At 45.8% G+C, this 18,532-nt stretch overlaps 1 protein-coding gene across 2 annotated transcripts in view; it reads right to left on the reverse strand.

Annotated features, from left to right (window-relative positions):
* Positions 1–18,532, reverse strand: part of EPHA6 (EPH receptor A6) — a 1,374,331-nt gene that overhangs the window by 709,132 nt on the left and 646,667 nt on the right. For both annotated transcript variants that reach the window (XM_082246035.1, XM_082246036.1), the window contains exon 4: positions 16,598–16,753. In XM_082246035.1, the coding sequence (XP_082102161.1) occupies positions 16,598–16,753 (156 nt within the window). The remainder of the gene's footprint in view (positions 1–16,597; positions 16,754–18,532) is intronic.

Consider the following 18,532-nt stretch of genomic DNA (forward strand, 5'->3'; position numbering starts at 1 on the left):
AGCGAAGTCAGGAGCCAAGCCGAGGTCAAGTATTGGAGAAGACAACAGGAATCCAAGAGCAAGCCAAGGGGTCAGGAGCCAGGAGAAGCAAGTCAAACAGTCCGGGTCGGCAACGGGAAGTCAAGATCAGCAGGTAAACAAGGCACAGGGAACACGGGAGGCTGTTGATCATCGAGCAACTAGTTGTTGTGGCTGCTGGCTTTAAATAGGCCGTTTGGCACCAAGCGCCATTACGCCTGGCATACGCGCGTGCGCATTGGCGCATGCACATTCCTGACTGCGTTTGCCCGTGTTTGGGCGCGCATGCGCATTCGCGCCAGTGCGCAAATTCGCTGATTCGCCAGGATATTGGTAGTTCCCTGACAACCCCTCTATGTGAATTCACGTTCACAGGGAGGCCAGATATGGTCCAAGAAGGTAACGGTGGGTACACTGATGGGAGCCTGCTGCCTTATTGCGAACAAATGTATGCCTTATACAAACTAATATGTTACATTGCACTGTAAATTATTAGGTTGCAGGCATATTGCAGAGTGCATCCTGTTACAGATGGTGACTTTTGCTCTGCAATTGGACCCTTAAATAATATACACCAGCATTGATGTTAGAGGGGTGGGACCGACTAATGAGGGTGGTCAAGTTTGTAGGTATATGTGTGTAGTGGGTCATTTGCTTCTTTGGCTCTAAAGAAGAGGGTTCTCCCTTGAAATACATCAGTCTAGCCATTAATAATGCCATCTGGCCTTCCTGCAGCATTGGAGTAGTCCATGTCCTGGAGGCTTCCTGTCTATATAGTACTTTGACATGCGTTTTTACTACATCTGTTTGTGAGTATGATGCATGATACTTTTTATTTTTCAATAAATGTTTTAATGGAATTGCATTTTTGTTGTTTTCTAGTACTTGTGGATACCCATGGTCCTGAGAGGGCAGCAAGATCCTAGGTGCTGTCAACAAGGTCTAAGACACACTCTCTGTCCTTAATCATAGCACCTGAGCACAGAAAAGTTACTTTTTGGATTTTGGTGCATGGATGTCCTCATGCTTCAAAGTCTGCGCAAGGATCCATCCAAGAATACGTGGCATCAAGGAGAAGGATCACTATTGGTTGGCAACCCTCCTTGACCACCGTTATAAGGGGAAAGTCTCAGAACTCATTCCACCCCCACAGAGGGTGCAGAAGATGAAATCTCTTGAGGATACTTTAAAGAGGAGTTTATCTACTGCTTTTCCCGATCTGGTAGATTATAGTGTTATGGAAAATGTATTTTTGAGGCTTCTGTTGGTCAAGAGGGGAACGGTGGAGAAGGGGGCCATCTAAGTGATGCATTTCACTATTTTTTTTAGTCCTCGCCGCCCAGGGCTCTCAGCTTCCACATCCCATCAGCAGCGTCTGCATCATATGGTGGAAGATTATCTAGGGCGAAAACAGGGGTGGAGAGCTTTTCAGTTGATGATCCACTGGGTTACTGGATCATGGGAACAGACCACTGGCAAAAACTTGCCCAGTATGCAATTGAGCTTCTGAGCTGCCCTGCATCCAGCGTGCTTTCCGAAAAGGCATTCAGTGCTACTGGAGGTTTTTGTTACTGATAATAGAACGCATCTGTCCACAGACTCCGTGGACAGTCTGACATTTATCAAAATAAAACAGTCCTGGAATACCAGTAGCTATGAAGCCCCTGATGACAATGTCACTGATTAAGTGTTTTTGGGATGTGGAATTTCTGCAAGACTTCTAGGCTGCCTAGTGTTGTGGGTGTTGATTTCATATGAAATAATTTTTTTGGTGTAGGTTTCATGGGCACAATTAACACGCAAAGACTAATTTTTCCACACCTGTTTGACAGGTGCATATCATTTCAATTTTGACAGCAAGGCCATTTCTTGCTTTAATCAAGAGTACCTCTATAGGGATATGGTGGGAAGGCACCACAGAATATCTCTTTTTGAGGAAGCTCCTCAGAATGTATAGTGCTATAACTACACCTTGTATTCAGACTTATGTTGGATTATATTTAAAGCTTAAAGCGTAAAGCTCCATGTACGCGGGATGTTGTAAATGGCCGTTTAGGAGCAGTTGGGCGTTTTTTTCAGAAGCCCCTGAACCCACCTACATGTTATCTTATCTGTCCATGTACACAGGGTCGTTTACAGTCATTTGCAGGCAGTTGAGTTCAGGGATGTTTTTTGGAAAGCAATTATTTGCGTTCGAACGTGTGTTTCAAACGCAAAAACGTGACCGAACGCGGCTGAATGCGACCGAACGCGATGACCCGCGTTTAGTGTTCGCGTTTTTCCATTTTAAAGGGGAATCATTTTTTTGACCTCTAGGAACGGTTCTAAACCCAAACGCCAGCTAAACGCGGGTGCATACACGACCTAACGGACGTTTCAAACGTCCTAAAAATTCCAGCATTCAAAGGGACTTTTAACAATGTCCCGTGTACATGGAGCCTAACTGCACTTTTGTTGGGAAACAAACATTCCCCTCTGGGTGATCTATGTACATTGCAAGGATAACAACCTTTGATTCCTACCCTTTGGCATTCTGAAGAAATCCCTATTTGTTCCTCTGTGCCTCTGTGCTGAGTGGGTCTAATGGGAGTGGCTTTTAGAATTATCAATCAGCTGTGCAGCTGCAGATCACTAATTAGGAAATCTGCTGGGCTTGCATCCTTTAGACATGTTCCTATTGGGAGTATCTCACCAAAAATTAAATTTTTGTTGCAGGGGATGCCTGAAATCTGACTTGTATCTTAGGCAGACTTCTGGGAATATAGGTGAACCAATCACACAAGCTGAGAATGATGTTTTTTGGGGATATTCTGTACACATTCTGTGTACAGAACAACTCCAGGTAGCCATATTTCATTGCATTTTCGGAAAATAACAGTGGCTTCAGATTGAAAAGGAAAGGTATTTTTTTTAATAACATTCAATTTTAATATGACTTGTGTCACAATTGTATACGTTTAGTGTTGAGCGAACACGGACTGTATTATTCGTGTTCGTACCGAATAATTGGATTTTTTGTACCCGAACACGGACACGGACACTTTACTGTATGTTCGGGTAAAAATCCGTGTTCGGTCGTTTTATTTCCGGGTTTTGCATGCTTTGGCGCTCTTTTCATGGCGGGCTTTCAACAGCCAATCAACAATCGTTTAACTGGTGTGCCTTAAGCCATCCCAGCCATGCCTGCAAATGTCTCAGTAGCTGTGATTGGCCGTCTGAAGCATGTGACCAAGTCTTTATAAGTTCGAGGCAGCCGCAGCGGCGTCATTATGCTGCTTAGATTCAGGGACAGAGCACACATCAACGTGCTGGCTGCTGATTAGGGAAAGATAGGCAGGAAAAAACCATTTGTGTCCGGATAGAATTGAGGGACAGGTCGGAGTGTTTAGGCAGGGCGAGTTGTAGGCATTTTAGGGATAGAGTCTGCTGAATTATATAGGGTCAGTGTCTTCTACAAACTACAATCGATATTGCTGTGTGGGGGGTGGGGTGAATCTGCACTCAATCCTGATCTACGATCTCTTCTCAATCCTGTTAGGGACAGAGTCTGCTGAATTTTAGGGAAACTGTGTTCTACAAACTACAATCGATATTGCTGTGTGGGGGGTGGGGTGAATCTGCACTCAATCCTGATCTACGATCTCTTCTCAATCCTGTTAGGGACAGAGTCTGCTGAATTTTAGGGAAACTGTGTTCTACAAACTACAATCGATATTGCTGTGTGGGGGGTGGGGTGAATCTGCACTCAATCCTGATCTACGATCTCTTCTCAATCCTGTTAGGGACAGAGTCTGCTGAATTTTAGGGAAACTGTGTTCTACAAACTACAATCGATATTGCTGTGTGGTGTGGGATTGGAGATAGGCAGGTGTCAGTGATCCACATCCATTTTTCTGTGTGTGAGCTGCAGTGAACACAATCTTTTTGGGCTGCAGTGAACACAATCTTTTTGGGCTGCAGTGAACACAATCTTTTTGGGCTGCAGTGAACACAATCTTTTTGGGCTGCAGTGAACACAATCTTTTTGGGCTGCAGTGAACACAATCTTTTTGGGGTGCAGTGAACAAAATCTTTTTGGGGTGCAGTGAACACAATCCTTTTTGGTGTGCAGTGAACACAATCTTTGTGGGGTGCAGTGAACAAAATCCTTTGTGGGGTGCAGTGAACACAATCTTTTTGGGGTGCAGTGAACACAATCTTTTTGGGGTGGAGTGAACAACATCCTTTTTGGGGTGCAGTGAACAAAATCATTTTTGGGGTGCAGTGAACACAATCTTTTTGGGGTGCAGTGAACACAATCTTTGTGGGGTGCAGTGAACACAATCTTTTTGGGGTGGAGTGAACAACATCCTTTTTGGGGTGCAGTGAACAAAATCCTTTTTGGGGTGCAGTGAACAACATCCTTTTTGGGGTGCAGTGAACACAATCTTTTTGGGGTGCAGTGAACACAATCTTTGTGGGGTACAGTGAACAGAATCTTTGTGGGGTGCAGTGAACACAATCTTTGGGGGGTACAGTGAACACAATCTTTGTGAGGTGCAGTGAACACAATCTTTGTGGGGTGCAGTGAACACAATCATTGTGGGGTGCAGTGAACTCAATCTTTGTGGGGTACAGTGAACACAATCTCATACTGAAGGTTTGAGGGTGCTGCCTGTTCCATACTCCCCCTACTCCTCATCTAGCCTTTTAGGGGTACAAACAATAGTAATTGGGGCCTAGTGTGGTTGTGTACGTGTGATATACATACACTTTTTTGGGATCATATTTTCTATTCCGCTATTTAATCAAAAACCTCTGGGGATCAGTTAAATTGGGGGATAGTCTGTGTTGGTACGTGTGAGAGAGATCCACCTTTCCAAGTTGTTGGGGTTCATCTCATACTTCTGAAGGTTTGAGGGTGCTGCCTGTTCCATACTCCCCCTACTCCTAGCCTTTTAGGGGTACAAACAATAGTAATTGGGGCCTAGTGTGGTTGTGTACGTGTGATATACATACACTTTTTTGGGATCATATTTTCTATTCCGCTATTTAATCAAAAACCTCTGGGGATCAGTTAAATTGGGGGATAGTCTGTGTTGGTACGTGTGAGAGAGATCCACCTTTCCAAGTTGTTGGGGTTCATCTCATACTTCTGAAGGTTTGAGGGTGCTGCCTGTTCCATACTCCCCCTACTCCTAGCCTTTTAGGGGTACAAACAATAGTAATTGGGGCCTAGTGTGGTTGTGTACGTGTGATATACATACACTTTTTTGGGATCATATTTTCTATTCCGCTATTTAATCAAAAACCTCTGGGGATCAGTTAAATTGGGGGATAGTCTGTGTTGGTACGTGTGAGAGAGATCCACCTTTCCAAGTTGTTGGGGTTCATCTCATACTTCTGAAGGTTTGAGGGTGCTGCCTGTTCCATACTCCCCCTACTCCTAGCCTTTTAGGGGTACAAACAATAGTAATTGGGGCCTAGTGTGGTTGTGTACGTGTGATATACATACACTTTTTTGGGATCATATTTTCTATTCCGCTATTTAATCAAAAACCTCTGGGGATCAGTTAAATTGGGGGATAGTCTGTGTTGGTACGTGTGAGAGAGATCCACCTTTCCAAGTTGTTGGGGTTCATCTCATACTTCTGAAGGTTTGAGGGTGCTGCCTGTTCCATACTCCCCCTACTCCTAGCCTTTTAGGGGTACAAACAATAGTAATTGGGGCCTAGTGTGGTTGTGTACGTGTGATATACATACACTTTTTTGGGATCATATTTTCTATTCCGCTATTTAATCAAAAACCTCTGGGGATCAGTTAAATTGGGGGATAGTCTGTGTTGGTACGTGTGAGAGAGATCCACCTTTCCAAGTTGTTGGGGTTCATCTCATACTTCTGAAGGTTTGAGGGTGCTGCCTGTTCCATACTCCCCCCTACTCCTAGCCTTTTAGGGGTACAAACAATAGTAATTGGGGCCTAGTGTGGTTGTGTACGTGTGATATACATACACTTTTTTGGGATCATATTTTCTATTCCGCTATTTAATCAAAAACCTCTGGGGATCAGTTAAATTGGGGGATAGTCTGTGTTGGTACGTGTGAGAGAGATCCACCTTTCCAAGTTGTTGGGGTTCATCTCATACTTCTGAAGGTTTGAGGGTGCTGCCTGTTCCATACTCCCCCCTACTCCTAGCCTTTTAGGGGTACAAACAATAGTAATTGGGGCCTAGTGTGGTTGTGTACGTGTGATATACATACACTTTTTTGGGATCATATTTTCTATTCCGCTATTTAATCAAAAACCTCTGGGGATCAGTTAAATTGGGGGATAGTCTGTGTTGGTACGTGTGAGAGAGATCCACCTTTCCAAGTTGTTGGGGTTCATCTCATACTTCTGAAGGTTTGAGGGTGCTGCCTGTTCCATACTCCCCCTACTCCTAGCCTTTTAGGGGTACAAACAATAGTAATTGGGGCCTAGTGTGGTTGTGTACGTGTGATATACATACACTTTTTTGGGATCATATTTTCTATTCCGCTATTTAATCAAAAACCTCTGGGGATCAGTTAAATTGGGGGATAGTCTGTGTTGGTACGTGTGAGAGAGATCCACCTTTCCAAGTTGTTGGGGTTCATCTCATACTTCTGAAGGTTTGAGGGTGCTGCCTGTTCCATACTCCCCCCTACTCCTAGCCTTTTAGGGGTACAAACAATAGTAATTGGGGCCTAGTGTGGTTGTGTACGTGTGATATACATACACTTTTTTGGGATCATATTTTCTATTCCGCTATTTAATCAAAAACCTCTGGGGATCAGTTAAATTGGGGGATAGTCTGTGTTGGTACGTGTGAGAGAGATCCACCTTTCCAAGTTGTTGGGGTTCATCTCATACTTCTGAAGGTTTGAGGGTGCTGCCTGTTCCATACTCCCCCTACTCCTAGCCTTTTAGGGGTACAAACAATAGTAATTGGGGCCTAGTGTGGTTGTGTACGTGTGATATACATACACTTTTTTGGGATCATATTTTCTATTCCGCTATTTAATCAAAAACCTCTGGGGATCAGTTAAATTGGGGGATAGTCTGTGTTGGTACGTGTGAGAGAGATCCACCTTTCCAAGTTGTTGGGGTTCATCTCATACTTCTGAAGGTTTGAGGGTGCTGCCTGTTCCATACTCCCCCTACTCCTAGCCTTTTAGGGGTACAAACAATAGTAATTGGGGCCTAGTGTGGTTGTGTACGTGTGATATACATACACTTTTTTGGGATCATATTTTCTATTCCGCTATTTAATCAAAAACCTCTGGGGATCAGTTAAATTGGGGGATAGTCTGTGTTGGTACGTGTGAGAGAGATCCACCTTTCCAAGTTGTTGGGGTTCATCTCATACTTCTGAAGGTTTGAGGGTGCTGCCTGTTCCATACTCCCCCTACTCCTAGCCTTTTAGGGGTACAAACAATAGTAATTGGGGCCTAGTGTGGTTGTGTACGTGTGATATACATACACTTTTTTGGGATCATATTTTCTATTCCGCTATTTAATCAAAAACCTCTGGGGATCAGTTAAATTGGGGGATAGTCTGTGTTGGTACGTGTGAGAGAGATCCACCTTTCCAAGTTGTTGGGGTTCATCTCATACTTCTGAAGGTTTGAGGGTGCTGCCTGTTCCATACTCCCCCTACTCCTAGCCTTTTAGGGGTACAAACAATAGTAATTGGGGCCTAGTGTGGTTGTGTACGTGTGATATACATACACTTTTTTGGGATCATATTTTCTATTCCGCTATTTAATCAAAAACCTCTGGGGATCAGTTAAATTGGGGGATAGTCTGTGTTGGTACGTGTGAGAGAGATCCACCTTTCCAAGTTGTTGGGGTTCATCTCATACTTCTGAAGGTTTGAGGGTGCTGCCTGTTCCATACTCCCCCTACTCCTCATCTAGCCTTTTAGGGGTACAAACAATAGTAATTGGGGCCTAGTGTGGTTGTGTACGTGCGAGATACATACACTTTTTTTGATCATATTTCCTATTCCGCTATTCAATAAAAACCTTTGGGGATCAATTAAATTGCGGGATAGTCTGTGTCGGTACGTGTGAGATCCACCTTTCCAAGTTTTTGGGGTTCATCTCATACTTCTGAAGCTTTGAGGGTGCTGCCTGTTCCATACTCCTCCTCCTCCTCATCCATCCTTTTAGGTGTACAAACAATAGTAATTGGGGCCTAGTGTGTTTCTGTACGTGCGAGATACATACACTTTTTTTGATCATATTTCCTATTCCGCTATTCAATAAAAACCTTTGGGGATCAATTAAATTGCGGGATAGTCTGTGTCGGTACGTGTGAGATCCACCTTTCCAAGTTTTTGGGGTTCATCTCATACTTCTGAAGCTTTGAGGGTGCTGCCTGTTCCATACTCCTCCTCCTCCTCATCCATCCTTTTAGGTGTACAAACAATAGTAATTGGGGCCTAGTGTGCTTCTGTACGTGTGAGATACATACACATTTTTTGATCATATTTCCTATTCCGCTATTCAATAAAAACCTTTGGGGATCAATTAAATTGCGGAATAGTCTGTGTCGGTACGTGTGAGATCCACCTTTCCAAGTTTTTGGGGTTCATCTCATACTTCTGAAGCTTTGAGGGTGCTGCCTGTTCCATACTCCTCCTCCTCCTCATCCATCCTTTTAGGTGTACAAACAATAGTAATTGGGGCCTAGTGTGTTTCTGTACGTGCGAGATACATACACTTTTTTTGATCATATTTCCTATTCCGCTATTCAATAAAAACCTTTGGGGATCAATTAAATTGCGGGATAGTCTGTGTCGGTACGTGTGAGATCCACCTTTCCAAGTTTTTGGGGTTCATCTCATACTTCTGAAGCTTTGAGGGTGCTGCCTGTTCCATACTCCTCTTCCTCCTCATCCATCCTTTTAGGTGTACAAACAATAGTAATTGGGGCCTAGTGTGCTTCTGTACGTGTGAGATACATACACATTTTTTGATCATATTTCCTATTCCGCTATTCAATAAAAACCTTTGGGGATCAATTAAATTGCGGGATAGTCTGTGTCGGTACGTGTGAGATCCACCTTTCCAAGTTTTTGGGGTTCATCTCATACTTCTGAAGCTTTGAGGGTGCTGCCTGTTCCATACTCCTCCTCCTCCTCATCCATCCTTTTAGGTGTACAAACAATAGTAATTGGGGCCTAGTGTGCTTTTGTACGTGTGAGATACATACACATTTTTTGATCATATTTCCTATTCCGCTATTCAATAAAAACCTTTGGGGATCAATTAAATTGCGGGATAGTCTGTGTCGGTACGTGTGAGATCCACCTTTCCAAGTTTTTGGGGTTCATCTCATACTTCTGAAGCTTTGAGGGTGCTGCCTGTTCCATACTCCTCCTCCTCCTCATCCATCCTTTTAGGTGTACAAACAATAGTAATTGGGGCCTAGTGTGCTTCTGTACGTGTGAGATACATACACATTTTTTGATCATATTTCCTATTCCGCTATTCAATAAAAACCTTTGGGGATCAATTAAATTGCGGAATAGTCTGTGTCGGTACGTGTGAGATCCACCTTTCCAAGTTTTTGGGGTTCATCTCATACTTCTGAAGCTTTGAGGGTGCTGCCTGTTCCATACTCCTCCTCCTCCTCATCCATCCTTTTAGGTGTACAAACAATAGTAATTGGGGCCTAGTGTGTTTCTGTACGTGTGAGATACATACACTTTTTTTGATCATATTTCCTATTCCGCTATTCAATAAAAACCTTTGGGGATCAATTGAATTGCGGGATAGTCTGTGTCGGTAGGTGTGAGAGAGATCCACCTTTCCAAGTTGTTGGGGTTCATCTCATACTTCTGAAGGTTTGAGGGTGCTGCCTGTTCCATACTCCCCCTACTCCTCATCTAGCCTTTTAGGGGTACAAACAATAGTAATTGGGGCCTAGTGTGGTTGTGTACGTGTGATATACATACACTTTTTTTGGATCATATTTTCTATTCCGCTATTCAATAAAAACCTTTCTAGGGCAAGATCTTAAATTACAGAAATATGAGGAGACCGTCAAATAAGGGCCGTGGCCTGGGTTGTGGTGCTGCTGGTAGAGCTCCTGTTGCAAGGAGAGGACATGGTCGATCTGTGCCAGCTACACGCACAAGTGAAACACCTTCCTCAAGTGTGAGTAGGCGACAGAACCTGCATCAGTATTTGGTAGGGCATCAAACGCCCCTAGAAGTGATGAGGCCAGAACAAGTTGAGGCGATAGTAGATTGGTTTGCTGCTGACAGTGCCTCCAGTTCCTTCACATTGTCTCCCACCCAGTCTACTGCAGAAAGGTCAGAGTTGGCACCTGCAGCCAATGTCCAACCGTCTTTCACCTCACCCCCTTGCAAATCAGGCCAGCAGTCTGAGCCCCAAGCCATACAGCAGTCTCTTATTCTTTTTGAGGACTCTGTCAGCAGGGTTTCCCAGGGCCATCCACCTAGCCCTGCCCCAGAAGTGGAAGAGATTGAGTGCAGCGATGCCCAACCACTTATTCCTCAAGATGAGTACATGCAAGGATCATCGCAGCACGTCTCCGATGATGACGAAACGCAGGTGCCAACTGCTGCGGCGTTCAGCATTGTGGAGACCGACAAGGAGGGCAGGGGTGAAGACTGGGTGGAAGATGATGTGGAGGACGATGAGGTCCTCGACCCCACATGGAATGAACGTCATGCAGGTGAACTGAGTAGTTTGGAGGAAGAGGCGGTGGTCGCACAGAGCCACCAGCACAGCAGAAGAGGGAGCAGGGTGCAGAAGCGGAGCGGCCGTGCCCTAGACACTACGCCCGCTACTGCCCAACGCAGCAAGGGAACGAGCGCACCAAAGTCAGCTCAAAGGAGTTCTCTAGCGTGGAAGTTCTTTAGAAAATGTGCTGATGACAGGACACGAGTGGTTTGCACCCTGTGCAATCAGAGCTTGAAGCGAGGCATGAACCTTCTCAACCTGAGCACAACCTGCATGATCAGGCATCTAAGTGCAAAGCACGAGCTGCAGTGGAGTACACACCTTCAAAACCAAGAAACGTCTCTGGCTCATCCTGCTTCCTCTTCTGCTGCAGTCTCGGCCGCTCCAGCCACATCTGTAGTGATACCGGCACCTGCCACCCCGCAAACAGACGATCTGTCAGCAACACCACCACCTGGGTCACCAACAACCATCTCCACAATGTCCCGTGGAAGCGTTCAGCTTTCCATCTCCCAAACACTTGAGAGGAAGAGGAAGTACCCCCCTACCCACCCGCGATCCCTGGCCCTGAATGCCAGCATTTCAAAATTATTGGCCTTTGAAATGCTGTCATTCCGTCTGGTGGAGACGCACAGTTTTAAAAACCTTATGTCGGTGGCTGTCCCACAGTACGTCGTGCCCAGCCGCCACTACTTTTCCAGGCAAGCCATCCCTTCCCTGCACAACCAAGTGGGGGAAAAAATCAGGTGTGCACTGCGCAACGCCATCTGTGCCAAGGTCCACCTAACTACGGATACGTGGACCAGTAAGCACGGTCAGGGGCGTTATATCTCCCTAACGGCACACTGGGTAAATGCAGTGGCGGATGGGCCTGAGGCGGATAGCAATTTGGCGCATGTCCTTCCACCACCGAGGATTGCAGGGCGCTTCAGTTTGCCTCCTGTTCCTAACTCCTCCTACTCCGCTTCCTCATCCTCTACCGCCTCCTCATCCGGACAGCGTAACACCTTCACCACCAACTTCAGCACGGCCAGGGGTAAACGACAGCAGGCAGTTTTACAACTTGCCTGTTTGGGGGACAAACCACACACCGCGCAGGAGTTGTGGAGGAGCATGGAACAGCAGACAAATGAGTGGTTGCTGCCAGCGAGCCTCAAGCCCGGCCTGGTGGTGTGCGATAACGGGCGAAATCTCATAGCAGCTCTGGGCCTAGCCGGTTTGACGCACATCCCTTGCCTGGCGCATGTGCTGAATTTGGTGGTGCAGAGGTTCCTTAAAAACTACCCCGATATGTCAGAGCTGCTGCAGAAAGTGCGGGCCGTTTGTGCGCACTTTCGGCGTTCTCACCCTGCTGCTGCTCGCCTGGCAGCGCTGCAGCGTAACTTCGGCCTTCCCGCTCACCGCCTCATATGTGACGTGCCCACAAGGTGGAACTCCACCTTGCACATGCTGGAAAGACTGTGCGAGCAGCAGCAGGCCATAGTGGAGTTTCAGCTGCAGCACGCACGCGTGAGTCGCTCTGCGGAACAGCACCACTTCACCACCAATAACTGGGCCTCCATGCGAGACCTGTGTGCCTTGTTGCGCTGTTTTGAGTACTCCACCAACATGGCCAGTGGCAATGACGCCGTTCTCAGCTTAACTATCCCACTTCTATGCCTCCTTGAAAAAACAATTCGGGCGATGATGGAAGAGGATGTGGCACAGGATGAGGAGGAGGAGGAGGATGAAGAGGTAACATTTCCAAGGCTTTCAGGGCAGTCATTCGCAAGGGGCTCCGAGGGTGGGTTCCTGCACACGCAAACGCCAGGGACGCAATTGTCCAGCAGGGGCACAGTTCTGGAGGATGAGGAGGATGAGGAGGAGGAGGAGCTGGAGGAGGAGATGGAACCATGTTCACAGCAGGGTGGCACCCAGGCCAGCTCATGGCCATCACTGGTGCGTGGCTGGGGGGATACAGAGGACACGGACCATACACCTCCCACAGAGGACAGCCTTTCGTCGCCTCTGGGCAGCCTGGCACACATGAGCGATTACATGCTGCAGTGTCTCCACAACGACCGCCGAGTTGCCCACATTCTAACTTGTGCTGATTACTGGGTGGCCACGCTGCTGGATCCCCGTTACAAGGACAACGTACCGTCCTTAATTCACTCACTGGAGCGCGATCGCAAGATGCGCGAGTACAAGCGCACGCTGGTAGACGCCATGCTGCTGGCATTCCCATCTGACAGCGGGGCCACAGTGGAAGCACAAGGCAGAGGAGGAGGAGGAGGAGGAGGAGGAGGTCGCCAACGCAACCAGGGCACCGCCAGCACCTCAGAAGGCAGGGTTAGCATGGCCGAAATGTGGAAAAGCTTTGTCAGCACGCCACAACAAACAGCAGCACCAGCAGCTCAGATGGAACGTCTTAGCAGGAGGCAGCATTTTACCAACATGGTGGAGCAGTATGTGTGCACACGCCTACATGTAGTGAATGACGGGTCTGCCCCCTTCAACTTCTGGGTCTCCAAATTGGGCACATGGCCTGAGCTTGCCCTTTACGCCTTGGAGGTGCTGGCGTGCCCTGCAGCCAGTGTATTATCTGAACGGGTATTTAGCACGGCTGGGGGCGTTATAACAGACAAGCGCAGCCGCCTGTCCAGAGACAATGTGGACAAGCTCACGTTCATTAAAATGAACCAGGCATGGATCCCACGGGACTTTTCCGTACCTTATGCAGAATAGCAATGGATACCGACCTTACCCACCCATTGTTCCATTTTTGCTCTTTCTCACTCTTTTGGGGTGTACCCTCATTTAAAATTTTTGAAAAGAAGCAGTGTTGGCTACCTCGTCCTCCTCCTCAGGGCCAGATTAATGTAGGGGCTATTGGAGCTGCAGCTCCAGGCCCCTACCTTTTATATAGGCCCCGGGTTGGCCATATTCACTGTTACCGCTCTTCTGTCACTTGTAAACACAGAAGTCTGGCTTCTATGCTCGCTTCCCCAGGCAGCACCCTCAGAACCTCCCCACACAGCGTGAAGGCCGGACAAGGAGGGACAGTTGGCGATGCATGGATGTGTTTATGGGCTTCAGAGACAGCATCCCATGTTGAATTAGGCATGCATGGCTGCACCCTTCCTCCTCTGGGTGCATGGCAAGGCACGGCCCTAAGGCCCTTCAAAATCCTCAGCACCAAGCCCATGATGCTGTTAATCCGGCCCTGGTCCTCCTCCACCGCCGCTTCCACCTACACCGCCCATAGGTGTGCGCAGCCTATTGCATTAAGGTGTGCACCCCAAAGTTGAAATACACATGCATGTGTTTGCCAGCAGGGAGAGTAATGTATCGGGGCCATGTACCTGTAGGCAAGGAGAAATAGAGCAGAGCAGGTCCCAGGGAGATCTTTCCCATCTCCTCACTGGCAATGCTATGTGCCCTAGGTGATTAGGGTGTGCCCAGGCACACCCAGCACACCCTGTGCGCACGCCTATGTCACCGCCACATCCACCACCACCTCAACCTCCCTCCTACTCCATATGGGCCTCGTCCTTCAGAGATGAAGAAGAACATTGTTTTATTTTTCTGGTTTTTTTTGTTGTTTTAAGTTATTTCCCTATCCACATTTGTTTGCAGAGCACTTGCCATGCTCTTAATTACGTTTTGCTGCCATTTGCAGCACTCTAGCCCTTTCCTTTGGTGTTTTAGAGCCATTTTAGTGCCTTAAAGTTCGGGTCCCCATTGACTTCAATGGGGTTCGGTGTCCGGGAAAAGTTCGGTAAAAGTCCGGGACACGGACCCGGACTTTTTTTTAAAGTTCGGCCGAACCCGTCGAACACGGACATCTAGGTGTCCGCTCAACCCTATATACGTTCTATTATTTTTTCTTTATTCGCTATTTTTTTCACCCATGAAAGTGGAGTTACCCTTTAACTAAAGGTAAAACTTGTATTTTTTGGTTTGGATAGAGGGGAGATAGATTAGAACACCTGTCAGTTTTTATTGCTGCCTGTATCCTCATTAAAGAGGCAGTAAACCCTCCTCTGCAACTTTTACCTATAGGTAAGCCTATGATAAGGCTTACCTATAGATACTGTAAATATCTCCTAAACTTACACCGTTTAGGAGATTAGGAGATATTTACCTTACATGCAGCCAGTGACATCAATGGCGCATGCGCTCTGAAGGAACGACCGCTGGTGTCGTTCCTTCAGAGCCCCGTGCCGTGACCGTCAGCTCCCACGCACGTGCGCAGGAATGACGTCACCACGGCTCTGGCCAATCAGATGGCCGGATGCCGCGATCCCGGAAGACGGGCGACTGAACATGTCGCCAGTCATACAGCTAAGCTGGCAAAGGCGGGGGCTCGTTCTAAGGTAAGTATTTCATAGTGAGCTAGTATGCGAACATGAAAAATCAAAAGTCCTAATTTTAAAGGCTTAAATTAAAGTTATTGGCTCAAAAAAGTGTATGGGGACCTGGGATTATTACATGATGTCAGTAATTTATTCAATGCACCGGAGCAGTGCATTGTGGGGAGGCTTGTGACGTCAAATCCCTATAAAAGAGCTGTCAAACTCAAAACAGCTCATAGCGCGCAAAGCATCCGGAAAAGCAGGAGCTTCTTTTTTTTTTCTATTTTTCGGGTGGATGGGCGACTGATCATTGGAGGACACTATTTTTTTTATAAATAAAGGAATTTTCCAAAACTGGCTTTTGTCTTTATTTATTTTGTACACTTTTTTGGTGAATGGGTAGGGGTATGATGTAAAAAGGGGACTTCCAGATTTCGATAAGCCTCCCCCCACAGACCCCCACAACCACAGCCCACGGTTGTCAGGAAGAGACCCCTGTCCCCATCAACATGCAGGAAAGGTGTGTTGGGGTGGGGGGGGGGCAGAGCCCCCCCTGCCTCAAAGCACCCACCCCCAATGCTGAAGGCATTTGGCCTGGTATGGTTCAGGAGGAGGGGGTCACTCGCACGCCCCACCCCCATCCTGGAAAGCCAGGCTGTGTGCTCGAATAAGGGTCAGGTATGAATTTTAGGGGGAACCCCCACACTGTTTCTTTTTTAAATTTTGGTGTGGGGTTCCCCTTAAAATCCATACCAGACCCGAGGTAAACGAATATACTGAAGTGCCTATATATATATATATATATATATATATATATATATATATATATATATATATAAAACTTTGTGGTATACACTGTGCTATCTAATCTCAACAAACTGTAAAAAGCAAAAATCTCTCTCCCTGCCAGCAATGTATTATTAACTATAGAATTCCAATTATTAATCACCTGCTGGCCAAGGGATTCAAACCCACAACTTCGCAATTGCAAGCCTGGTATTCTACCAGCTACGCCACCATCAAGCACGCTTAGGTTGAACACACTCTCCTTGCCTAACTAACTAACTAACTTAACGGTGGCGTGAGCGGTAGAATACCAGGCTTGCAATTGAGATGGCTGTGGGATCAAATCCCCTGGCCAGCAGGTGATTTATTGGAATCAGAGGTCAGAGTCCATGATAATGCAGGAAATCTAAGTTCCTGCGAAGAAGCCCATTTGTTCGTAATTTGATGAATGAGCGAACAGCCAATGTTCAACTCAAAGCTCATCCCTAATAATTACCCCTTGAAATTAACATTATCTTTGCCCCCCTTATTACCAAACACTTGACCAATGATAATATTGGCTTCTATGAAAAAGTCACAGAAGTAGATAACAAAGTAAGGCTACTCAAAAAGAAGAGCTCAAAAACCAGTGCATGCCTCACACCACTCAACATAGAAAAATCCATGTTAGGTGATGTTGCTCTTTAAAACGAATAACTTAGCAGATAAATAAAACCAAGTCAACCACAAAACAGACTTACTTGTACAAGCCATGGCTGGGGGGTCTTTCTCTGCTCGGAAGTAACCCTTTTCACACTGGCAGACAGTTGTGGCCTCGACATATGTGAAACTGTGTGGAGGGCATTTGGAGCACTTGATGTTTCCAGCAAATGCCTTGTAGAATCCAGGCCGACATGCTGCAAGACACAAGACAAGGCGGTCAATGCTGGCCTTCACTTTCCCCATTCATTTCATCTGTCATTCTGCGGTGACAGTGAGAAATCCTGCTCAGAAGCTCTGTGTGACCGCAGGCAAGTCACTTTATCTCCCTGCTACTCAGACAGCACAATTAGATTGTAAATCCTTGCAGCCAGTGCTTTATTATGTCTGTTTTCCTATACTGACAGTTAGTAATTGTAAAAATTATCATTCTGAACTCAGGCAAGACCTAAAAGGAATCTGGGATCATGTTTACATTTGCCATGTCCACTGTTCTTGCATTCTTCTAAGTATAAGAATGTCACTACAAAACATACTAGAAATTGTTTAAAAATACATTAATATTATATCTGTTTAATATTACATTGTATGCATTAGCTATAGTCCAGGTTACTAAAACACTTTCTATGTTAGCAAAACACAACCTCTGACATGTTAGTTGACATTTATAAGAACACAGATATATAGACAAAACTGTTTTGCCCTTTTGGATAGAGTAGAGATGGATAGACGTCCTTACAAGTTTATTTTTCTTGTCTGTCCATTTGTCACTTTTTGTCCTGCAGATGTTTCACAAAATTCCTCTCTCAGACTCTACTTTCACTTACTATTTTGGTGACAACTGTAAAAGTTTGCTATTGATCACTTTCTGTTCCAGTGATAATGGACACTGGGACAAATGGAAGGGTTAAGTCTACTCAGCGGAGACACAGACTAAATACACCAAATTAACGACCTTTAAATAAAATAAAAGGTGTTTTTTTTTTTGGTACAAATTTCGCCTAAGCAGCTCAATGATTGCAACTGAGAGTTTCTGATTTGGCGAATAGTGAAATCAGTAATAAGGCAGCTATATAACTTTTGCCAAGGTCAATTAGCTCATGAGTTAATCAACAGATCTACAGATCTACATAACTGATTTAGCATAGAACATCCACATTTTGTTATATATGATTATGTACAAGAATCTTTGTGCTAGTCTGAAAGAGCCAGTTAATCAGTGCTGGAGTACATACAGAACACAAGAAGCTATCAAACAATGACAATACACACTAAGAGATGCTTATGAAATTGGATGATCCATCCCAACCAGCCCATATCTTAGTTCTGCAATGTAAATCCCCTTTGTTCTTTATGTCGTAGACATTTGTCCAGGCATGTGCTCCTGAACACATAGGGCCCTAAATGCAAGTACCACTAATTACAGCATTCAGCCCATCCAGCCACAGCATAATTCAGACTCCTGGGGCTAAAATGCCAGGACTGGGGGAACTGCAGCTAGATGCCCCATGTACAACCGTCAGATCAAAAATCAACTGTTAAACTCTCATATAAGCTTTAACAACAGGTTAATGTCTGTCTGAATGTTGTTTTCAATCTTTTCAAATCTGCAGCTTTCATATAAACCATGCCTGTTAATCCTTTTCTTAAAACAAAGGCCCTTATTCGGTAACATCCTTTTGTGGGATAACGCTTGTGCTCCTGTGTGGTCACCCTGTCATATGCATCCTGGTAGAGATTACAAGAAAGCCAGTCAAGATCATTGATCTACAGGGGACATTGGAGTGAATGCATGTACACAAGGCGTGACTGAAAATGGCTGGACAGCCATTGTAGACCCATTGTAATTGGTACTGACACACCTGTCATCCAATTAGGGTCTACTTTAAATCATGCCTCCTCTATAACTTATGAACCACCCTTTATCAAATGAAGCATGGAGAAAGATCTGGGAGTCTTAGTAGCAGATAGGCTAA

This window comes from Pelophylax lessonae (genome assembly GCF_965119305.1).
Source record: "Pelophylax lessonae genome assembly, chromosome: 2".
Lineage (NCBI taxonomy): Eukaryota > Metazoa > Chordata > Amphibia > Anura > Ranidae > Pelophylax > Pelophylax lessonae.